The 24,489-nt window shown below is 42.1% G+C and overlaps 1 protein-coding gene across 24 annotated transcripts in view; it reads left to right on the forward strand.

The window, feature by feature from the left end:
* LOC127000915 (uncharacterized) overlaps nt 1-16,639 on the forward strand; it is a 35,467-nt gene extending 18,828 nt beyond the window's left edge. For 7 of the 24 annotated variants that reach the window (XM_050865035.1, XM_050865037.1, XM_050865034.1 and 4 more), the window contains exons 12-20: nt 202-390; nt 1,552-1,731; nt 1,912-2,793; nt 3,398-3,609; nt 3,731-3,904; nt 5,599-5,778; nt 6,118-6,363; nt 6,859-15,432; nt 15,512-16,639. In XM_050865035.1, coding sequence (XP_050720992.1) covers nt 202-390; nt 1,552-1,731; nt 1,912-2,793; nt 3,398-3,609; nt 3,731-3,904; nt 5,599-5,778; nt 6,118-6,363; nt 6,859-7,866 — 3,071 coding nt within the window. In that variant the 3' untranslated portion in view covers nt 7,867-15,432; nt 15,512-16,639. The remainder of the gene's footprint in view (nt 1-201; nt 391-1,551; nt 1,732-1,911; nt 2,794-3,397; nt 3,610-3,730; nt 3,905-5,598; nt 5,779-6,117; nt 6,364-6,858; nt 15,433-15,511) is intronic. The other 17 variants (XM_050865050.1, XM_050865052.1, XM_050865053.1 and 14 more) reach the window with 17 other exon arrangements.
* The last annotated feature ends 7,850 nt before the right edge of the window (nt 16,640-24,489 follow it).

Raw genomic sequence — 24,489 nt, forward strand, 5'->3', positions numbered from 1 at the left:
ACACATGAATATAACTACACAGCCTGTAAGAAACATGATCCCCGCAGCTACTGGGTTAAGGAGACCGCCCATCCGTGTCCACTCCGCCTGGGAATTGAACCCATGACCTCTCAGTTGTGTAGCGAGCAGGCTAACCACTACACCACAGAGCACTACCCTAGTCATTACCAGTCACTAGCCTCCTCTTGTGTCCCCATGCAGGGCGCCGCACCCCAACCTACTTCACGGGCAGCCAGAGGGACGTCTTGGAGGTCCACTTTGAGTACAACAACTTCCCTGAGCCGGTGGAGCAGTTTGCCATCTCCACCCAGCTTGGCGTGGAGTACCCGGTGGTCAAGACTTGGTTCCAGAACACGCGGAAGAATATGCGGAGGCAGCTAAAGGAGGAAGGTGAGTGAGGGAGGAAGGAAGGAAGGAAATAGGGAGGGAGGAAGGGAAAGTAAGGATGAGGGAGGAAGGAAGGAAGGAAGAAAGGATAGAGGGAGGGAGGAAGGGAAAGTAAGGAAGGATGGAAGGAGGAAAAGTATATGGAGAGGGTTCAAGGAGGAAGGAAACAAGGAGGGAGGTATGGAAAGAAAGGATGAAAGGAGGAAAAAATGCGGAGACAGGCCAAGCAAGGAGGAAGGAGAGCAAGGAAGGGAAGGGAGAAAAAAAAATGGAGACAGCTAAAGAAAGGTGTAGAAAGGGAGGAAGGAAGGAAGGAGAGAGGTAGGGAAAGGAAGGATGGAAAGATTGACAAATGGAAGGAAGGGAGAAGTGAAAGAAGGGAGGAAGAAAATAAGGAGGAAGGAAGGAAGGATGGAAGGAGAGAAGACATGCAGAGACAGGTTAAGGAGGAAGGAAGGAAGGAAATAGGGAAGGGAAGGAAGGGAGGAAAGCTTGAAAGATCGAAGGTTAAGAGGAAGGAAAGAATTATTGAAATCCCATCCCTTCCCTTCCCCTCCACCCTCCCATCACTATCCCAACCCTTCCATTCCTCACACACTGTCCCATCCCTTTATCTCCAACCTCCTGTCACCATCCCATCCTTTCTCCTCCTTCCTTACATCCTCCCTTCACTGTCCCATCCCTTCCCTTCCCCTCCACCCTCCCATCACTATCCCAACCCTTCCATTCCTCACACACTGTCCCATCCCTTTATCTCCAACCTCCTGTCACCATCCCATCTTTTCTCCTCCATCCTTACATCCTCCCTTCACTGTCCCATCCCTTCCCTTCCCCTCCACCCTCCCATCACCATCCCTTCCCTTCCATTCCTCACACACTCTCCCATCCCTTTCCCTTCACCATCCCTTCACCCCATCCTTTCTCCTCCATCCCTTACATCCTCACACACTATCCCGTCCCTTCCCTTCCCCTCCACCCTCCCATCACCATCCCTTCCCTTCCATTCCTCACACACTCTCCCATCCCTTTCCCTTCACCATCCCTTCACCCCATCCTTTCTCCTCCATCCCTTACATCCTCACACACTATCCCGTCCCTTCCCTTCCCCTCCACCCTCCCATCACCACCCCTTCCCTTCCGTTCCTCACACACACCTTCACACAGGCAAGTTTGACCAGGATGGGCCGTTCCACTGTCACAAGTGTAGTGTGGCGTTCATCTGTCGCTCGGCTTTCGACTCTCATTGCGAGCGTCACAAGGACAAGACCAGCTACTTCTGCGGCGAGTGCTGGATGTACTTCAACCACCCGGCGGTCCTCAACACCCACCTCATGAGCCACACGGGTGAGACGCTGAATGAGCCTTGTCGCGCTGTTTTCTATTTTTTCCAGTTTTCTTTTTTTCTTTTTTCTTATCATGCAGTTGACCACAGTTGTTATGGTATATTTAAGAGTTGCAAATCCTTGTTTTAATTTTTTTTTTCCATTATATCCTGAATTTAAGAACCATCCGCTATTTTTCCAGGTAAATTTGGGGACCGGAAAAAGAAGCCATCAAATTATGAGGAAGAGGAAGAGGAGGAGGAGGAGGAAGAGGTTGGAGGCAGCCTGATGGACGAGGATGACGAGGAGGAGGAAGACGACGATGAACAAGTGAAACGGAAGATAGGAAGAGAGACACAGACAGCGGAAGAAGAAGAGGAGGAGGAGGAGGAGGAGGAAGACGAGGGGAAAAGAAAAAGAAAAAACAGCAAGGGGGTCAGCATACAAACAGATGACAACGAGGAAGAAGATTCGGATGTGGATGTCGAGGGGGTTGACGACGGGGGTTCGAGAGGGACATTCGAGGACGACCTTGATGGCTGTCACCCGATCCTTCAAGTGGAGTGCATACTGGACGAACAGTCGGAGGAGGAGACAGAGAACGGAACCTCAAACAGCGGAACCGACTCCCCGGGACACAAATGCCCGTCGTGTGAGGAGGGTTTCGCGTCGCTGATCTCCCTCAAGGAACACATGTCGCACCACTGCTCACAACGGCGGCTACGGAAGAGACAGCCGCCGTCCCCGCCATCCGCCGCCTCCCCGACATCACCCTCGGATGCACGACGGGAGTTCTGCACATCAATCCGTTGCTTCGAGTGCCGTTCGCTGTTCCCCGACCGTCCCTCCTTCATCCAGCACTTCTCCCTCAGCCGCTGCAGCTTGAATAGACAGCGGATTGAGTACACCGAGGAGGAGCAGAGCATACTGGCGACGCACTACCGAGAGAACAATTTCCCCATGCCTGCCGAGATGAGTCTGCTTGCGAAGAGGCTTGGGGTGCGGTACCGTCAAATCATGCACTGGTTCCAAAATAGACGAAGCAAGGATCGCAAGCAACAGAGGGAGAGTGAGTGTGTTTGGGGTGCGTGTGTGCATGTGTGTGTTTGTTGGGTGGGGTAAGGTGTGTTTGTGTAGGTGTGTTTGTTTGTTTGTGTGTGTGTGTGTGTGGAGGAAAGGAAGAGAATGTAAGAAAGAGAGAGAGAGAGAGAGAGAGAGAGAGAGGATCAAATGGCTACATGGTATTGATTGGATTATATTAAGGGGTAGTAGTTGATTTTTCTTCATTATCGAACACACTCCTTTTTCTTCTCTTATTTTTCTCCTCCTCCTCCTTTCTTCTTCCTCTTTAAAACTCTCCTCTCACACCCCCACACCCTCTCACACTCTTTTCTTTCTCATTTTTCTCTCTCCTTGATCATAGACTCAAAGATATCTCCTCTCTCTCTTTTTCCTCCTCCTCCTCCTCCTCCTCTCACCCTCCTCCTTCTCTCCTTGCTCCTTCTCTCCCCTTCCTTCTCTAAACTCTCCTTTCACACTCCACAGCCTCTCACACTTTTCATTTTCTCATTTTCCTCTTCTATGATCATAATCCCAAAGATGGCTCCTCCTCTCCCCTTCTTCCTTAAAACCCTCCTCTCACATCTCCATACCCTCTCACACGCCGCCCTCCGCTCCACCCCCCACAGAGAAGAGTCCGCCGGTGGAGTGTCTGGAGTGCAAGTCAACCTTCGTCACAGAGCGGAACCTGAGGAACCACCAGGAGGCCGTGCACGGGGTGGCGCGGGAGAGCCTGGCGCAGGAGTTTGTGTGCTCCGCGGCGGGCTGCGACGCTACCTTCACCAACGAGGACCTGCTGGTGACGCACAAACTGGCGCACCTGCCGGAGACTGAGGCTAATGTACGGGTTGTTATTATTATTATTATTGGGATTCATATAAGGCCATCAAGGGAGAGCAGAAAATTAATATAGACTCAAACATTGACCTCTCACACCCTTACCCAATGCTTTACTCCACCAGGGGATGGGCTCACATCGCCTCACCATCCTGGGACCGAAGCCGCAGTGGAAGAACTTCACCGTCACCGTCCTGGAGGCGCACTACAGCGACAACAACTTCCCCGAGCCCATGGACATCGGCTTCATCGCTCGGAGGCTGGAGGTGGACCCGCTGCATGTGCATATGTGGTTTAAGGTGAGAGGGAGAAAGAGGGCAAGAGAGAGAGGGCAAGAGAGAGAGGGGAAGGAAAGAGAGAGGACAAGATATGGAAAGGGAAGGAAAGAGAGAGGGCAAGATATGGAAAGGGAAGGAAAGAGAGAGGACAAGATATGGAAAGGGAAGGAAAGAGAGAGGGCAAGATATGGATAGGGAAGGAAAGAGAGAGGACAAGATATGGAAAGGGAAGGAAAGAGAGAGGGCAAGATATGGAAAGGGAAGGAAAGAGAGAGGGCAAGATACAGAAAGGGAAGGAAAGAGAGAGGGCAAGATACAGAAAGGGAAGGAAAGAGAGAGAACAAGATATGGAAAGGGAAGGAAAGAGAGAGGGCAAGATATGGAAAGGGAAGGAAAGAGAGAGGGCAAGATATGGAAAGGGAAGGAAAGAGAGCGGGCAAGAGAGAGAGGGCAAGATAGAGAGGGTAAGGAAAGAGAGAGGACAAGATATGGAAAGGGAAGGAAAAAGTAAACAAAAGAGGAATAGTGAGAGAAAAAGAGTTGAAGGATGGGAGATAGAGAAGGGGAGTAAGAGGCAGGAAGAGTGTGAGTAAGAGGAGGAAGAGTAAAGAGAGGAAGAATGGAGGGAGAGAAAGAGTCGAAGGACTGAAATTAGGGAAAGGTAGCAAGAGGCAGGAAGTGTGGGAGTAAGAGGAGGAAGAGGAAGAGTTGTGACAGAAAACATAGAGAGAGAGAAAGGACAGGAGTTAGGGAATGGGAACAAGAGGCAGGAAGTGTGGGAGTAAGAGGAGGAAGAGGAAGAGTTGTGAAAGAAAACATATAGAGAGAGAAAGGACAGGAGTTAGGGAATGGGAACAAGAGGCAGGAAGGGTGAGTTAGAGGCAAAGGACTAGAGGAAGAATAAAGAAAGGAAGAACAGAGAGAGAGGAGAGGAGAGGGGCTAGCATAACACAACCTAGTCTAGCCCAAACCAAACCAAACCTAACCTAACTTAGTCTAGCCCAAACCAAACCTAACCTAACTTAGTCTAGCCCAAACCTAACCTAACCTAACCTAACTTAGTCTAGCCCAAACCAAACCAAACCTAACCTAACTTAGTCTACCCCAAACCAAACCTAACCTAACTTAGTCTAGCCCAAACCTAACCTAACCTAACCTAACTTAGTCTAGCCCAAACCTAACCTAACCTAACTTAGTCTAGCCCAAACCTAACCTAACCTAACCTAACCTAACTTAGTCTAGCCCAAACCTAACCTAACCTAACCTAACTTAGTCTAGCCCAAACCAAACCTAACCTAACTTAGTCTAGCCCAAACCAAACCTAACCTAACTTAGTCTAGCCCAAACCTAACCTAACCTAACCTAACTTAGTCTAGCCCAAACCAAACCTAACCTAACCTAACTTAGTCTACCCCAAACCAAACCTAACCTAACCTAACTTAGTCTTGCCCAAACCTAACCTAACCTAACTTAGTCTAGCCCAAACCAAACCAAACCTAACCTAACTTAGTCTAGCCCAAACCTAACCTAACCTAACCTAACTTAGTCTAGCCCAAACCTAACCTAACCTAACCTAACCTAACTTAGTCTAGCCCAAACCTAACCTAACCTAACCTAACTTAGTCTAGCCCAAACCTAACCTAACCTAACCTAACTTAGTCTAGCCCAAACCTAACCTAACCTAACCTATCACCGTCTCCACCTCGCCCTTCTAGGAGCGGAGAAACCAGCACATCCGCAAGCTTGAGGAGAGTGGGCGAGAGGTGATGGAGGAGCACCTGGCCGTCAGCAGTCAGCGGGTGCTCAGCAAGACCTGCTTCACCTGCGACGCTGCGTTCATCTGCCAGACCGACCTTGATACTCACCTGGAGATGCACAAATCGTCTTGGGCTCAGGTGAGTGTGTGTTAGTTAGTTGTGTTGTGTTTTGGGTTTGAATTATAAAGTTTCTTCCTGTATGAGCCTAAGTATTTTAAGTATTTTTAATTGTTGTCTTAAGTTTCAACCTGCTCTCGGCATTTTTATTTATTTTTATTTATTTATTTTTTTTTTATTTTTTTTACAACAAAGGAGACAGCTCAAGGGCACAAAAAAAGGAAACAATAATAAAAAACAAAAAGCCCGCTACTCGCTGCTCCTAAAAAGAATCCAAGGAGGTGGCTGAAAGAGGGGTCAATTTTGGGAGGAGCCTTACACTTTGAACACTTTCCAACACCCATATCTAAACCCCCGCAGATGTGTACAATGTGCGGACAAGAGTTCAGCAACATCATCGCCCTGGAGACTCACTGGATCAGGCACGGCGTCAACTTCATGGGTGAGGACGCGGCAGGAGGTGAGGGAGGGAAGGACACCACCACAGCCACCACCACCACCGCCACCACCAACACCACCTCCACCACCACCACCGACGCCACCACCACCCAGCCGCCCGCCCCGGAGAGAGCGGCCAAGGCAACGTTCACAGGCCTGCAGTTGAAGGTTTGTTTGGAGTTGCGTTGTTGTCAAAGCGATTAAGATTTATGAATATTAGTGGGAGTTCTTTTTTTATGAATGATAAGTAATACAGTGGGAAATTTTACAATGAATAATACGATGATGACAAGTAAATCCCCCGAAAAAGAAAAAAGAAAAGAAATACAAGCAAAAATTAGTGTAAATTCAGCCCTATGAAGGAGAGATTTTTTTTTATAATGAATAATATAATGGGAGTTTATTTACAATGATGAATAATAGAATGGTTTTTTTTTATGAATGATGAATAACATAATGGGAGTTTTTACAATGAATATTTCAGTGGGAGTTTTTTACACTGATTTTTCTTATTGTGGCTTGATGATAATGATGATGATGATGAAGGCTGGGTAACTAGCAGAGACTGGCTGACTGAAACACTCTCTCTCTCTCTCTCTCTCTCTCTCTCTCTCTCTCTCTCTCTCTCTCTCTCTCTCTCTTCCCCCCCCCCCCTTCCCTCAGGTGCTGGACGGCCACTACCAGCAAAATCACTTCCCTGGGACCACTGAAGTCTGGCTGGTGGCCAAGCGCTTGGGGCTGCGGCCGAGGCAGGTCACACACTGGTTCCAGAACAGGCGAGGGCGGGAGCGGCGCGCCCACAAGGTCACCGCCCCCGCCTCCCATCCTTGCCTTTGGTGTGGGGCGGCCTTCATCTCCCAGTTTGCCCTCCGCCACCACCGCCGGCAGCACCGCCTCGCCTCCTCCCACCACATGTGTCCCCGCTGCCCTGCTGTCTTCCTGGCTGCCATGCTCCTGGAGACTCACGCGCTATACCACCAGGTGTTGCCCCGGGGCCGCCTCACCCCCCCGAACAGGCCCCCTGACTTCACCCGGGACCCTCTCGCTGTGGGGCAAGTCCGGCCAGGAGTCGTGCCCACCTCAACGGACTCCGATGACTCCAGCAGCGAGCCTGAACTGAGCATTGACCTCTCAGCCCATACAGCACCTGAGGACGACCAGGGCGAGGGTCAGGGGGATGAGCTTGACCCGGTGAAGGCCATCCTACCCTCGGCACAGAGCGGCGTTCCTTCCTGGCACACCCCGCAGCCTGATGTTGACGGGTCGGACCAAGAGATGACCGAGATGCCACACAGTGCTGATGAAGAGGTGATGGATGAGGACCTGGAAGACCCTGAGCCTAACCAAACCTTCAGCCATAAGGACAGACGTGGAGGGAAGGCAGCGGAGAAGGAGAATGGTGGGAGAGAGGAGGCAATGGAGGCTGAGGAGGGGAGGAGCCCGTCGAGAGAGCCAGCCGTGGGGGAGGAGGGGGATCTGCGAGGGATGGAGTTCACCTTGACGGAAGAGGAGGTGTCGGCGTCGCTGGAGAGGGATGTGATATGCGAGCAGGTGTTCTTCGACGACCACTCGGACTCAGACTCGGAGGAGGAGGAGGAGCCACGCCTCAAGATCGTGAGTGCCTACACCTTAGCTGCCCCTGAGAGTGAGCGAGCCACAAAGAGCCAGTGAGTGCCGGTACAGTGCCAAGCTGAAACTAGTGGACCTTGGCAGTGCTCTTGAGGCTGTGGAAAAGATCTCACAAATGCTGTTGAATAATGCTGAGAAGGGAGTGTTACAGAGAGCCAGTGAGTGCCGGTACAGTGCCACGCTGAAACTTGTGGGCCTTGACACTGCTCTAAAGGTGTTGAAGGTCATAAGGATGCTGTTAATAATGCTGAAAAGGGAGAGTTAGGGAGAGTGACAGTGTTAATAAGTCCCACCCTAGACAAGCAACATTCTAATGGGACTTGAAATTTCTCTAGAGGCTATCCTGAAGCTTTTAAGAATGTTATGTGGTTACCAGCCAGTGCCACCTTCTCTATACTTGACATGCTGGAAAGGAGAGAGCTGTTTTGAGAGCCATGTGAGGGCTAGGAGAGTGTTGGTTTTGTTATTTAAAGTTCTGAAGTTATTTACAGGTCTTATTGAGGCTGTCTGTGGTGATTGAAGCCATCTGGAAGCTATGTCATCAAGGCTATGTTACTGAAGGTGTTTGAAGCTATTTGAAGCCTAACTAAGGTATTGGAAGTTATCTGGAAGCTTTGTAACTGAGGGTATCTTGTTAAAGAGCGTTTGAAAGAGTTTGAAGCTGATTGGAGTCTAACAGAAGTATTGGAAGCTATCTGAAAGCTGTAACTGAGGCTATCCTATTGAAGAGCATTTAATAGAGTTTGAAGCTAAGTGAAGCACAACTAAGGTATTGAAAGCTGTCTACAATCATGGCTATCCCGTTGAAAAGTCTTTGATGTCTTAAAACTTGTTGAGGCTGTCTGTTAACTCCTACAAGGCTATCCTATTGAAGAGCATTTGATAGAGTTTGAAGCTAAGTGGAGCATAACTAAGGTATTGGAAGCTATCTAGAATCGAAAGTCTTTGAAGATGTCTTAGAGCTTGTTGAGGCTGTCTGTTAACTCCTACAAGGCTATCCTATTGAAGAGCATTTGATAGTTTGAAGCTAAGTGGAGCATAACTAAGGTATTGGAAGCTATCTAGAATCTAAAGTCTGAAGATGTCTTAGAGCTTGTTGAGGCTGTCTGTTAACTCTTACAAGGCTATCCTATTGAAGAGCATTTGATAGAGTTTGAAGCTAAGTGGAGCATAACCAAGGTATTGGAAGCTATCTAGAATCTAAAGTCTTTGAAGATGTCTTAAAGCTTGTTGAGGCTGTCTGTTAACTCTTACAAGGCTATCCTATTGAAGAGCATTTGATAGAGTTTGAAGCTAAGTGGAGCATAACTAAGGTATTGGAAGCTATCTAGAATCTAAAGTCTTTGAAGATGTCTTAGAGCTTGTTGAGGCTGTCTGTTAACTCCTACAAGGCTACCCTGAAAGTGTGTGAATGATATCAGTCTGTTGAAATGACGAAGAAACACCATGAGAAATTGGCCTATAGTAACACCTTCAGAGAGCTATTGTAAGCCCTGAGAGGTGTGTGATCTTGTTACGAGAAGGATGTGAGCTTGTTATTGGGATGTGAAAGTGTGTTAGAGGGTGTGAAGGGAGTGGTGAAAACTGTTAGAGCATAAAAATGGTATCAAGTGCCACTCAAGACTGTTAGAAGGGGGAACAACTAATGTAGACTGTTATTGTTCTGTGAGGGACTGTTAGAGAAGGGGAAGGGTGTTGAGCTTGAGCAGGGTGTGAAAGGACTGGTTAAGAGGTTGTTAGAACATGGGAAAGGAGTGAAGGGATTTTGCCAGCCTCACACTCTTGAAAGTCTTGGACAGCACACAATCTTTTTTATCTGTTTTAGTGTTTTCTGAGAGCCTAAGAAGACGGGAGGGGTGCGAAGGGACTGGCAAAGACTGTTAAGTAATTGGAATGGTAATGGTATGGTTAATAGATCGTTTTGTAGCGTGTGGTGAGGCTCCGGCAAGATTCTTTTCATTTGTTCAATTCTGCCAGCCTCCCGCCATTGAAAGTCTTGTCGGAAAGCAACTGTTGATTCATTTTTCATCCGTTCACTGTTCCGGCTGTTCGTGGCTGTGCATAAACTCTTCTCTAAATGGCTGTTGACGACTTGTTGGTTGGTTGCTTGTTGGGGGGACGCTTCACTTAGAGCTGTTAGTTAAATAAATGCTGTCGGATATCTCTTTCTATTAGAGCTTTTAATACGACGCTGGTGATGGGAGGGAAAACATAGATCATTACTAAGGAGGTATAAGGTGTATGTACAATCTATTCAGTGCCATGGATACCGATAGAAGACAGGAATAAAGACAGGAGAGTCGTGTACTAATAGGGCCGAGGCGTTAGGTAGCATATGTCAAGTACGTAGGAAGTTGATGCAGGAATCTTGGGGCATTATCGGGTGAAACGTGAAAATGTTATGTAAGTGTGGGAGGCGGAAGCTTACGAGAATCCTGACCAGTGTGCGAAGGTGGAGCGAAACAGTGGAAGGAACTCTTACTGCTAGATCTTGAGGTGATGGTGGTGTGGCTTAGAGGTTATAAGGGATTGACGCCACTGTGATCGCAAATGTGTATAAACGATTCGAAAGAGAGAAGGAAATATAGTCACAAAGCTTATACATAAAAATGATCTCACTTTGATGTGTATAAAAAGAAAAGAGAAAAAAGAAATGTCATAAACGATTGGAAAGAGAGAAGGAAATTTAGTCACAGAGCTTATGCAGAAAAATAATCTCACTTTGATGTGTATAAAAAGAAAAGAGAAAAAATAAATAAGTCTGGTTATAGAGATTGGAAGTCCCTGTGATTCTGGGTGTTTATATAAAATGGAAATTAAGAAGAAAAAAAAGAAGTTAAGTTACAGAGCTTGCGCGGAAATGACGACTGCGATCATGAATGTGTATAAGAAAATGAAAAAAAAAGAAAATAGAAAAAAATATGATTGTTATATAGAAAGAATGCCGCTGTGATCTCGGACGTGTTGAAGAAAAAAACGGAAAAACAAAAGAAAATCGCAAGTCACAGTATCTCCATATAAAAAAAAATTAAAAAAGTATGATTGTTATATAGAAAAGATGCCGCTGTGATCTCGGACGTGTCGAAGAAAAAAAACAGCAAAATAAAAGAAAATCGCAAGTCGCAATATCTCCACACTAAGGAAAGGAGGGCTGACTAAAGTGTCGAAGCAACTGTTTGAACGAGTGCTTTCCAAACGACCAAATAGTGAATAAAGCTGAAGGGCATAAGGGCTGGTCGTAGTGTTGGCGTCGTAGTTACTGACGTGTGGCGCCCTTTACGACGAGAAGGAAAAATGGAATAAAGTGCAGACAAGCTCGTTATGTATTGAGCAAAGGAAAAAATGAAGGAAATGAGTGACGGAGTTTTAAGACAGCAGAAACAAGGAAAGAAAATAGTGCAGAAAGGCTCATAATGTACAGAGCAGAGAAAAAAAAAATGGAGAAGATGAATGACCGAATTTTAAGACGAAAGTGAATTATGAAAGAGAGACGAAAGATTGATTTCGTAAGAGGCTAATAGGAAGGAAATAGGGGAAAAAGAGATGATGTAAGAAACGGATATACGAGAGGAGAAAACGACAAATAGACTCAATATATAAAGAGCAAAGGAAGAAAATTGAGAAAATGAATGACCGAATTTTAAGACGAAACAGAAGATTGATTTCATAAGAGGCTAATAGGAAGGAAATAGGGGAAAAAGAGATGATATTAGAAACAGATATACGAGAGGAGAAAACGACAAATAGACTCAATACGTACAGAGCAAAGGAAGAAAATGGAGAAAACAAACAGCCGAATTTTAACACGAAACAGAAGATTGATTTCGTAAGAGGCTAATAGGAAGGAAACAAGGGAAAAAAGAGATGATATAAGAAACAGATGTATACAAGAGGAGAAAACGACGGATAGACTCGACATGTACAGACCCTAACTAATACGAAAGGAGCAAAGGATAAACAAACAGTGGACTTGATCTACTTGACGCAACGACAGATTACAGGAAAGAGAGACCAGAAGGAGTACAAATCAGCACATAACAAATTAAGTCTTTCCTCCTCCTCCTCCTCCTCTTCCTCCACCCCCTCCACCTCCTCCACTTCCTCCATCCCTTGACGCTCACATGTGGCTGTTTTCTGGTGCATGTGTGTGTGCGTTTCCATAGCGGTAGTGTATTTTATGAAAGTACATGCTCAGTTCACGTGGCTCACCGTTATTGAACCCTGCGGAGAAGAGTTAGGTGTGTGGTAATAATGTTTGTGGTGGAAACTGTTTTTTGCTCAGGAACTGGGTAATACTGGCCTGTGTGTGTGTGTGTGTGTGTGTGTGTGTGTATAGCCCTTCTCCACTCTCAGCTCAAGGAAGGACAAAGTAAACTCCACCCAATTAAGAATCCGAATGAAAAACATGATCGACTGTGCTGTTAACGTGTTCGCAAGTCTTATTATTTATTTACCTTTTATTTATTTACGTATACTCCGTCACTGTCATTATTCTTAACGTCATTATTTTCGTTGATTTGGTTTGTGCTTAAGCGAGACTTCTTCCATCTTTGAATCTCTTAAGCCATCTTGCTGCTCTTCCCTACCTCCTCACATACTTCCATCAGTCCCTCCTTCCCTCCCCCCCCTCAATGGGTCACACAGGGTCACTACGGGCATCACAGCAGTCGGGAATGCTCTCCAATTTGTACGCACCTTTCCAGTTAACTTTTCATTCATGCGCTTTTCCTTAATTTTGTTTTTTTTAATACGAGGTTAAGCATTTGGTGATTGTCTGTCGTTTTTCAAGTCTCAATTTTGGTCACAAGTTAGACAATTGGTGGTTGTCTGTTTCTGTCTGTTTTCTCATTTTTGTCGTTTTTCAAGTCTCATTTTTTGGTCACTAAGTTCGACAATTGGTGGTCGTCTGTTTTTGTCCGTTTTCTCATTTTTGTCTCGTTTTCCAAGTCTCATTTTTGGTCACTAAGTTAGACAATTGGTGGTCATCTGTTTCTGTCTGTTTTCTCATTTTTGTCTGTCGTTTTTCAAGTCTCATTTTTGGTCACTAAGTTCGACAATTGGTGGTCGTCTGTTTCTGTCTGTTTTCTCATCTTTGTCGTTTTTCAAGTCTCTCAATTTTGGTCACTAAGTTAGACAATTGCTGGTCATCTTCTTTTGTCTGTTTTCTCATTTTTATTACGAGGCGAGACTTTCAATGATTGTCCGTCCTCGTAATGTCTGATAACCAAGTACTGTCAAAATGAAAATCAACTGTTCTTTGGTATTTACTGTCTTCTTCTTCTTCTTCTTCTTCTTCTTCTTCTTCTTCTTCTTCTTCTTCTTCAGCTTTTTCATGTCTTTCATAATGGGTTGCTGTTCCTGCTACATTGTCTCCTTTTACTCCAATTATTCATGTTCTGTCTGATTCTTTAATGCAATCTATCCTTCTTCTTTTCTTCTTCTTTTCACACTGTCTTTCTTTTATGCAATCTATCCATCTTCTCCTTTTTCTTCTTTACACAATCATTCATGTCCTGTCTGTTTCTTTTATGCAACCTATCCATCTTTTATGTAACCTATCCATCTTGTTCTTCTTTTCTTCTTCTTTTTTCTTTACACAATCATTCACATCCTGTCTGTTTCTTTAATGCAATCTATCCTTCTTCTTCTTCTTCTTCTTCTTCTTCTTCTTCTTTACACAATCATTCACATCCTGTCTGTTTCTTTAATGCAATCTATCCTTCTTCTTCTTCTTCTTCTTCTTCTTCTTCTTTACACAATCATTCACATCCTGTCTGTTTCTTTAATGCAATCTATCCTTCTTCTTCTTCTTCTTCTTCTTCTTCTTCTTCTTTACACAATCATTCACATCCTGTCTGTTTCTGTTATGCAATTTATCCATCTTCTTCTTTATGCACTCTATCCATCTCTATATCACCTCATTTTTATGGAATAGCGTCCTAATAATTGGAAAGTTGCCTGCAAAATGGTGTGTGTTCCCTGACAAATGTAGTTACAAATTCACAAAGGAAATGATCTCAAACTCGGGGCTTCGGGAAAGACACAAAAAAAATTATAATTGCTAGGAAAAATGTGTTATTGCGTAGTGAATGTATAAGCTTCGGGTCTCAAGGAACAAGTTGCGTGTGGATAGACTATTTTTTTGTTTTCATTTTTATTTTTATTATTGTTACGTACTTCTTGGTGTATAATTTGTCTGTGTACAAGTGGGTCTTTCTTTACTTATACTACTTATCAATTCCTCTCAGTGTTTGTGTGTTCGTGTGTGTGTTTACGTTTGCACTCTTTCATTAGATTGCTGGATAAGTAGAGCATATCGTCACCCTCATAAAATAATCGCCTAAGTAATTTTTCAACTATTTCCAGGTTTTTGTTTACATCAATTTTTCATCATGTGACGCCCAATTTTGTATAGTTGCCTTCGCCATTCCGGGTTTGAGTGTTCCAGAATTGACCTTTTAATTTCTGCCTAAATCTTAAGCCAAATAAGATAATGAGAGTTCTTTTCTGATTTCCTGTAAAGTAGAAAATAATGACTTAGGTGGTTTGTTTATGAAGGTGACGATATCCTTTATTATTATGTTTGAGAATTATTTTGATTGATTTCTTTACTCTTTTATCGTATGTTGTCATGAGGCTTTCTAGGATTTATTTGTAGCCTTTGTTTGGTTGATTTCTTTACATTTTTTTTTATCGTATGTTGTCATGAGGCTTTCTAGGATTTAATTGTAGCCTTTGTTTGGTTGATTTCTTTACATTTTTTTTTATCGTATGTTGTCATGAGGCTTTCTAGGATTTATTTGTAGCCTTTGTTAGGTTGATTTCTTTACTTTTTTTATCATATGTACTGGTGAGGCTTTTTAGGATTTCTTTGTAGCCTTTGTTTGATTGATTTCTTTACTTTTTTTATCGTATGTTGTCATGAGGCTTTCTAGGATTTCTTTATTGCCTTTGTTAAGTTGATTTCTTTAATTTTTTTTTATCATATGTTGCCATGAGGCTTTTTAGGATTTCTTTGTAGCCTTTGTTAGGTTGATTTCTTTACTTTTTTTATCATATGTACTGGTGAGGCTTTTTAGCATTTCTTTGTAGCCTTTGTTAGGTTGATTTCTTTACTTTTTTTATCATATGTACTGGTGAGGCTTTTTAGCATTTCTTTGTAGCCTTTACTCTCCTTTCTTTGCCAAGGAGGAAGTCTGCCGGAAGGTGATTTCTTTGTTATGTGTATCGGGAGGCTCAAAGCAACGGCTGAAAATAGGAACTTGTATAAAGGAGGAAGGCAAAGGAGAAAAAAACAATTAACTAACAGGCAGCATACGCCAGGGGGCACGTTGCTTCACTCACCCGCCGTTTCCACCCTCGACGTTCCCTCCGAGCAAGTCCCCCATGCAATTAGTGCCATTTAATTAATTATGGGAGCTAGTAAACATATGATGGAAAGCAGTATAATTAGACAGTTTTGGGACACATGAGACATTAAAAGGAAAGTGTATTTTCAGCAATAGGAATTTACATATCAGTAATAGGATAAAAAATTGACTTACACAGCCAGACTCAACCTAAAAATGATCAGGTGCTGCCTCTCGTAAGAAGAATTAATGAATGCAGGTAATTTTATGTATGTAATCAGGAATAGTGATTTTTTTTTTTTTTTTTTTTTTTTTTTTTTTTTTTTTTTTGAAGGCAGGTAAGTTTATGTATCTGATCAGGAATAGTGATTTTTTTTTTTTATTTTAACTTTGAATGCAGGTAATTTTATGTATGTGATCAGGAATAGTGATTTTTTTTATTTTAACTTTGAATGCAGGTAATTTTTTGTATCTCGTCAGGAATAGTAATTTTTTATTTTAACTTTGAATCCAGATAATTTTATGTATCTGATCAGGAATAATGATTTTTTATTTTAACTTTGACTACTTCGTGGGTTAAGGTTTGCGTGCTTTCATGAACGTTGGCGAGGAAACGGAGTAGCTGTGTAGACGACTTATTTACAAAGCTTTATTTGAACTAGGATCGCTTATTGTGCCATAACGCAAGGGATCGTGGAATAATCGGGACACTGCCTCTCTCTCTCTCTCTCTCTCTCTCTCTCTCTCTCTCTCTCTCTTGCTCTCGCTCTCATCTCTCATTATATATTTTCTTTTGGTTGTACGGTTAGATATTTATTTTGTGTGTGTGTGTGTGTGTGTGTGTGTGTGTGTGTGTGTGTGTAGAGGGGCAATAAAAATAAAAATACTTAAGCGTGAAAAATAAGAAGCAGTTTTAATAATAATGTACAGAGTTGAAGTCAAACAAAACCACGGAGAGGGGGGCACGGTACAGCCAGTGAGATGTTATAAATCCTAAGAACCCTCTCATTTGTTATTGTGCATGTTGATATATTGTCACCATTACTAGTTACTTTATGACCGTACTAACTGACCTCACTCTAATGTGCGTGGTGATGATGGTGGTGGTGGTGGTGGTGGTGAGTGTGCTGGTTGTGATGTGTGGTGGAGAAAATAATGTGTATATATGTACTGTGAATGCTGACTGTTTTGATATACATACCTGTACATACATATATACATACATACATACATACATAGGGCATTATAACAGTGGAGAGGCACAGGACACACACACACACTCACTCACTCACTCACTCACTCACACACACACACACACACACAGGAAAAGTTGGACAAATACAGATATGGAGACGGGACCACATGAACGTAAGCCCAGGCCCCATAAAGCTACAACTAGGTAAATATAACTAGGTAAACACACACACACACACACACACACACACACACACACACACACACACACAAGGAATGGCCTGAAAAAGATGAGGTTCACACAAAGACAATTCATGATTCTAAGTCCGAGTTTGATTATAGGAGATTATAGAGACGGGACAGCATGAGCGTAGCATCTTCCCCGTATACCACAACTAGGTAAATACACACACACACACACAAGCCAGGATTTAAGAAGAGGACAATGTGTATAGTAGCAATAGCGAGCATTTCAAACTTACATACCTAGCAGAATTTTTTACTAATCAATGAAAAGTGACTAATGACCATGGGATTGCGTATATGAGGAAATGACAAATGAGTGAACCTAACCCCATCTCTTTTATACAGAGCAAAAGTCCGTCAATCCATTACGGACTGATGATTTCCTACGCTCAAATTTGGTCAACTTTTTCTCAGATCTCAATTTCCTGCCATCAAGAATTATGACTTTTTTTTCTTTTCTTCTTTTAACTAATGAATTTTGACTAGTGGAAAATGGATTAATGGACTTTTACTATTCTTTATTCCTCTATTTCTACCTCTCCTCTTTCTCTTATAGTTTGCTTGTACTTTATTCCTCCTCTCTCTCTCCTACTCCCACCCTCACCACCACCACCACCCGCACCTTACGGATGAATGTGAAGGCGAGCCTGTGTAGGCCATGGAGCCCAAGAAAACATTTGTACTTTGAATGTTCCCTTCTTGTTGTATCACTATGACCTCGCCCCTCCTGACCCCTACACCCCAGCCCTGTTGTACATCACCCCACTACACCATTTACACTACACACACTTACCCTAACCATAACCTCCTCCTCCTCCTCCTTCTCCTTCTTCCTCCTCGCCTTCCTTTCCTTCCTTCCCTCCTTCCCCAGTGTGTTAAATAATGTACTTAAAACCGACAAAAAATGACAAAAATATATATATAAATAAGAATCGATATGTATATTTGTTACTCGTAATATTAAAGATGCTAAATAAGGGAGACTGCAAGGCTCCTCCCCAACGACCCTTATTTCTTATGACCTGACCTCACCCGACCTGACCTCACCTCACCCGCCCCTGCCCTTGGTAGTGCAGTAGGAAGTATGTACGTAAGTTGTTCACCACCGCAGAGGAAGGTTAACGTGTTTCTCGTCTTCTCTTAACTCCGTCGTCCTCATTTTATAAACGTTTGTATACCGCTGCTGAAAATCTTTTGTGTATGTAACGAAGCTGTTGATAGTTCACTTGCGCACACAGACCAGGTTCACACGCGTACACAGACAATCTTTGCATGGAGGCATTTGCTCATTCACTTATACATACAGACAGACAGACAGACAGACAGGCAGATGCACATATACAGACACATAGTGATGGTAAAAAGTGTCTTTCTTTTTTATGTATATTAGTATGATTCATCCATAGTGCCACTACTACTACTACTACTACTACTACAAACTAAAACTAATGTAATTTCCACATGATATTACTACTATTACTACCATGCTACTACTACTACTACTACTACTACTACTACTACTACTACTACTACTATTGTTACTAAGGTACTGCCCGGTATCTTCCTTGTCATGCAGGGAAGGAAATAATTTTGCTGTACAAGAGGGATCTCGCTTCTTAAGTTATGTATAGTTTTCGTTTTTGTCTCTAAAGTGTACAACATTTTTTACAACAGAACCTAACGATTAATTATTATTGCAGTTATTTATTGCTATCTAGTATTACTAATCACTGATGTGGCTATTATTATTACTAGTTATTATTATTATTATTATTATTACTACTGTCTGCATCCCTTTGTTATCACCAACGAAGGGATATTTCTATGTATTTATTTAAGGAAACTTTGTTGAAAGGTTGAGAAGAATATTTGTAGTTTATTTTATGCTGCCAAGATGGAATTTGGGGCCTTTGTACATAATGCTGCTTTAATTATTATTATTATTATTATTATTATTATTATTATTATTATTATTATTATTTCAGTGACATCGAGTTAGTGCGCTGCTTCTGTCGCTTGTTCGATTGTGTTACACTTGCTTGGTTGATGGTCATGCTTGTTGCCTCATTATTATTATTATTATTATTATTATTATTATTATTGTGCATCCTTAATTAATGGTGCAGCTCATTTTTTTTATTTTTACTCAGAGGCAAGGATGGTGATGCTGATTATTATTATTATTATTATTATATTGTTAATGATTTAGTCACAGGCTGCCATGTAGTACAATTAAGTGCATAAGTTATTGTCATTAATTATTATTACTCTCTCTCTCTCTCTCTCTCTCTCTCTCTCTCTCTCTCTCTCTCTCGGTCACATTGCTTGTAGAAAGATGAATTTTCTCTGGAGTTTTTTAAATATCCTGTAGTGTTTTTTTGCCATAAAGGCCGACATTTTAGACTAAACATGTGTGTAATTGACCTTCATGCCCCGGTCAGGCTTCTTCAAGGTGCGGGTCAGCCTGTTGGGTCACCACCGACAGACAGATAGAGAAGAGCTGTAGGGTGGGTAGATAGACGAGGTGGATGGATTGATGGATGAGGTACCGCAGGTTGTATGCAGTTCCTTTAAGAGCCCTGCAGTGAGGCCATGAGAGTTACGCACAGTGCTGAACTCACTCCCTACAAGGATAAAACGCAAGACCAGTGATGTGCTAGTGCTATTACTGTATTGTTATTGCTAGGATAATTATCGTGAGTGTCATTATTATTATTATTATTATTATCTATCATTATTTTATTATTAGGGTTTTACTACTACTACTTCTACCGTTTTTAGTATCAACTGTCATTATTACCATCAGCTTCAACTCTCATTCGACCAGCACTACACTACCACCAGTCATCCTCGTCCATGTAGCTATCCAGTCTACTCTTAAAACAAGCTATCGTCCCTGCACTAACTATGTGATTGCTTAGTCTATTCCATTCCCCACCACCCTATTACTAAACCAATGCCTGCCTATTTCTCTCCTAAATCTATACTTTACTGTTCATAGATGCTTATTACCATTACTCTATTTATTAGTAGTACCATATCAGTACCATCACCCATATAGTAGAGCTGTATGATAGGGATATCTGCTCTTAGCAAATCTACAATGAGCCCTATAAAGACAAGTGCTGGAGATTCTCTTTAGAAAATACTTCACTTATTAAAAGGAATGGAATATAATTATAAGTAAACACAACACATTCCAGATGGGAACTGGTTATCAGCTGTGTGAATGCAACTTTTTTTTTTTTTTCTCTCTCTCTCTCTCTCTCTCTCTCTCTCTCCCATTCAATGCTAGACGCTTGTGCCATGGACCCGAAAGCAACCCTTATATCACGTTAAAAACACTAACGCAACGCGAGATCAGTGTTGGAGAGAGAGGGGGGACAGATTCCATTTCTATCCTTTCTGATTTATTGAGTGTCATGGGGCGCCATGTAAAAGTCTGAGGACCTACCAACAGCTATAGTGCTGCGGTAGAATTTATTTTTATTCCATTTTAATTTCAGCTTTCTTCTTTCTAATATTCAGTGTACATATCTAATCCCAGAGCCCGTGCATGATCTATTCTATTTTTGTTTCTTTACTTAACCCGTCCGCTGCAATTGGCACAGATTTCGCCTTCACTGGTAGCCTGGTAACATACACTCCCAGGTCTTTCTCTGCCTCTGTGGTGGATAGTGTAGTGTTTCCCATGTGGTATCGGTATGCTGGATATCCCCTCCCAAGGTGCAGGACTTTACATTTTTCTTCATTGAATTGTAGCGGTCAGCCACTTTTTGTTCTATTCCTGTAGCCTGGTGATGTCTTCTTGTAGGAAATCCGCAGTGAAGGGGTTAAAGAATTCTCAGTGCCTGCTGTTCGCGGGTTTTATGTACCAAACCGCCCGTGAATGAGATAACTCCACGAACTGACAGAATAGACCACACCCACAAGAAACAAACATTATTTCTACATTATCCCATATCTCTTAACACCTGCAGACCCTTTATGACACCAGTAAATGCATTATAGGACACAGCCACGTAGTAATGCTTGCTGGGAAAGGCTGCATGATACTATAAAAAAGAACTATAGTGACACGTTTTCAAAGCACAAACACCCCACAAAACCTAAAGCCAGAGCCACAATACAGGAAAAAAAACACGAAATTAAACCCAAATAAACCGACCCCCATTTACAAACCACTTCAATTAAGCCCACAGACTATATAAAAAAAATAATGACGCATCACTAAAACCACAAACACTCCACAAAGCCTAAAGCCAGAGCCACAATACAGGAAAAAAAACGAAATTAAACCCAAATAAACCGACCCCCATTTACAAACCACTTCAATCAAGCCCACAGACTATATAAAAAAAATAATAACGCGTCACTAAAACCACAAACACCCCACAAAACCTAAAGCCAGAGCCACAATACAGGAAAAAAAACACGAAATTAAACCCAAATAAACCGACCCCCATTTACAAACCACTTAAATTAAACCCACAGACTATAAAAAAAAATAATAACGCATCACTAAAACTACAAACACTCCACAAAGCCTAAAAACAATCACAATACTGGAAAAAAAGGGGTCTACAAACCACTTAAGTCAAGCCCAGAGACTATATAAAAAAAATAATAACGCGTCACTAAAACCACAAACACTCCACAAAGCCTAAAAACTCACAATACTGGAAAAAAATGGGTCTACAAACCACTTAAGTCAAGCCCACAGACTATAAAAAAAGTAATAATAACGCGTCACTAAAACTACAAACACTCCACAAAGCCTAAAAACTCACAATACTGGAAAAAAATGGGTCTACAAACCACTTAAGTCAAGCCCACAGACTATAAAAAAATAATAATAACGCGTCACTAAAACTACAAACACTCCACAAAGCCTAAAAACAATCAATACTGGAAAAAAGGGGTCTACAAACCACTTAAGTCAAGCCCACAGACTATAAAAAAAAAATAATGACGCATCACTAAAACTACAAACACTCCCCAAAGCCTAAAAACAATCACAATACTGGAAAAAAATGGGTCTACAAACCACTTAAGTCAAGCCCACAGACTATAAAAAAGTAATAATAACGCGTCACTAAAACTACAAACACTCCACTAAGCCTATAAAAACAATCACAATACAGGAAAAAAAAATAAAAAATAAATAAAACCCAAGTCGCACGGGCGTGGCGGGCGTCGCGGTGCTGCCTGTCGAGTCTGCCCACGCCCACCTCGAGGCAGTCACTTCACCTCGGGTTGAACAGGATATATTTTATTTTAATGAATTTTATAATGCATGTTTTACGCCAGACAGAACATCCAATTTCTACTTTCACAGCATAGTCATAGAGATCAGCATTTTTTCACCGGAAACATGCAATAAAACCATTATGAACCGCCATATAGGAACAGCTTATCTCCACAAGTTGCATGCCGCTATCACGTTATCTTTCAATTTCCCCAAAAAGTCTTCGAACACGCGACAACTTGACAATAAAGAAGTTTCACTATAGAGCGTTGTACATAACCGAACTTAATAGACATGCGTTATGACAGTCTACTTAAATTAGTAGCTATACATTCCTCCACGCTCTGCTGGCTGACTTAATTGAGCTGTGGGCGGAATTTCAGCCATAATTGCCAGTAGTTTTGTGTTATAAGCAACATGTTCGTAGATTTGGGGAAGGGCCAAAACAGTGTTGTATGACATTTATTAGTTATTATATACGCTCCTCTCTCCCTTCCTCTCGATCGTTCTCTCTCCTCCCTCCCCTTCCATAACCATCCCGCTTCCTTAATTCCTGGATCCTTCCTCTCTTTCTTTCTTCGTGTGTTTCGTTCTTTGTCTGAGTCTCAATTTGGCTCATTTACGGGGTTAGTGATGCTGTGTTATGTTGGAGGGAGGGAGAGAGGGAGGGAAAATGTTCGCCTGTTTAAAAAGTCCTTTGTAGAAGTTGCTGGGATATTCATGGACTTATGTGATCCTTGTAATAGTTTAATAACACGACTTATGCACCTTTTGAACAGATTGATTGATAGTTTATTGTTGCAGGTAAACAACAAGGGAGAAGGGAGGAACATGCCATCCCAACCCCCAGGCAGGACAGAGTGTGATTATACAACTATTAATACATGTGTAGGGAGCACCATGAAATTAAAAAGATACAATGGTAGGAAGGAAAGCACAACAAGGGAGGGGGAAAACCACCTATGAAAACCAGGTGAATCTTTTGTGACCTTGGAAAATAGTCGTAATGGAAAATCTGATACGTTAATAATTAAGTTATATATCTCGATTTCCTTCCACCGTTCCTCCACGCGAACCCGCAAATGGCGAAGCTGTGCATGGAGGGAGTGGAGTGCATAGTGTCGCATAAGGGCCGGGGTTGTGCGGGAGAAGAATATCGCTGTTTATCTCGCCGCTCCTGACCTTGGCGGTGCAGGAGGAAGTGTTTACCATTGTGGAGGAAGATTAACATGTTTTTCGTCCTCTCTTATTCCGTCGTCCTCATATTAAATAACTGTGTGAGAGGAATACGCTAATATCTCGAGGAATAGCGAGCACAGACAATTAATAAGCGAGGCATGATCGAGCGACATGATATGTTTGATTGATATTTTATTGTTGCAAGTAAACAACAAAGGAGAAGGGAGGAACATGCCATCCCAACCCCCAGGAAGTACATATAATTATAGTGACGTGATTATACAACTATAGGGATACATGTGGAAGTAGCACCAGGAAACTATAAAAAGATATATGGTAGGGGGGACCGAACGACATGATGATAACAATAATAATAGTAATAGTACAATAATAATAATAATAATAATAATAATAATAATAATAATAATAATAGTATAATAATAATAATAATGATAATAATAATAATGCACCATGACCATGTACAGGACGTTCACCCAGAGGAAAATATGAAAGAAAAACACATACACGTACACATGCTCTATACCTCGATCTATCTGTTTTATAACTATTATGAACTACACAGGCTGTTCTGGATGAATAAAACAGGCTGTATAATGATAAAACCCCTCATACATAGGCACAAAGATGATGACAGAAAGGAAAACATGGGAAAATGACTTCCACTTACAATCCTCCTTGCATGACACCAATTACCTCTCTAAAGCACACAGTATAGAACCCAACAAGTAACACATTTTTAAGATACGTTGGCCTAGACGTTACTAAGTAAACTAAGTAAATAAGACCCACAGTAAAGGAATAAAACAAAATAAAACCGCGATAAACAGCAAGTATATACGTGTCCTTTTGTTTTACTTTACAATAATAAATATTTCAATTCAATTCAATTCACATGCACAGACTTTAAAACCCAACAAGTAACACATCTTTTAAGCACAACCAGTCTACAAAACCTTAAACCCTAAATACAGGAAAACAAAACAATAAAACCCAGGATAAATTATAACATGCAGCAGTGTCCTCAAGCACACAGTCTATATAAATTAAGCTCATACAAGTGACATCTTTAAAACCCAACCACCCCACAAAACCTATAATAGACCCACGAAACATTAAAAAACACAAAATTAAACCCAGATAATTAAACAGCATGCAGTGAGCTTGACATATATAGGGGTATAGGGCATATTCGATCTCCTGAACCCCACAGACTATATAAAACCCAACTGGTAACACATCGCTAAAACCACAAGCACCCCACAAAACCTTAATATAGACACAATACTGGGAAAAATATAAATTAATACCCAAATAAACATATCAGTATACCCTCCATATAGGGTATACAAACTTCCCTTTAGCCATTCCCCTATACCTCACATACTATAAACCCCAACAAATAACATACCTTTGAGATACAACCAGCCA

The sequence above is a fragment of the Eriocheir sinensis genome, chromosome 19, assembly GCF_024679095.1.
Source record: "Eriocheir sinensis breed Jianghai 21 chromosome 19, ASM2467909v1, whole genome shotgun sequence".
Lineage (NCBI taxonomy): Eukaryota > Metazoa > Arthropoda > Malacostraca > Decapoda > Varunidae > Eriocheir > Eriocheir sinensis.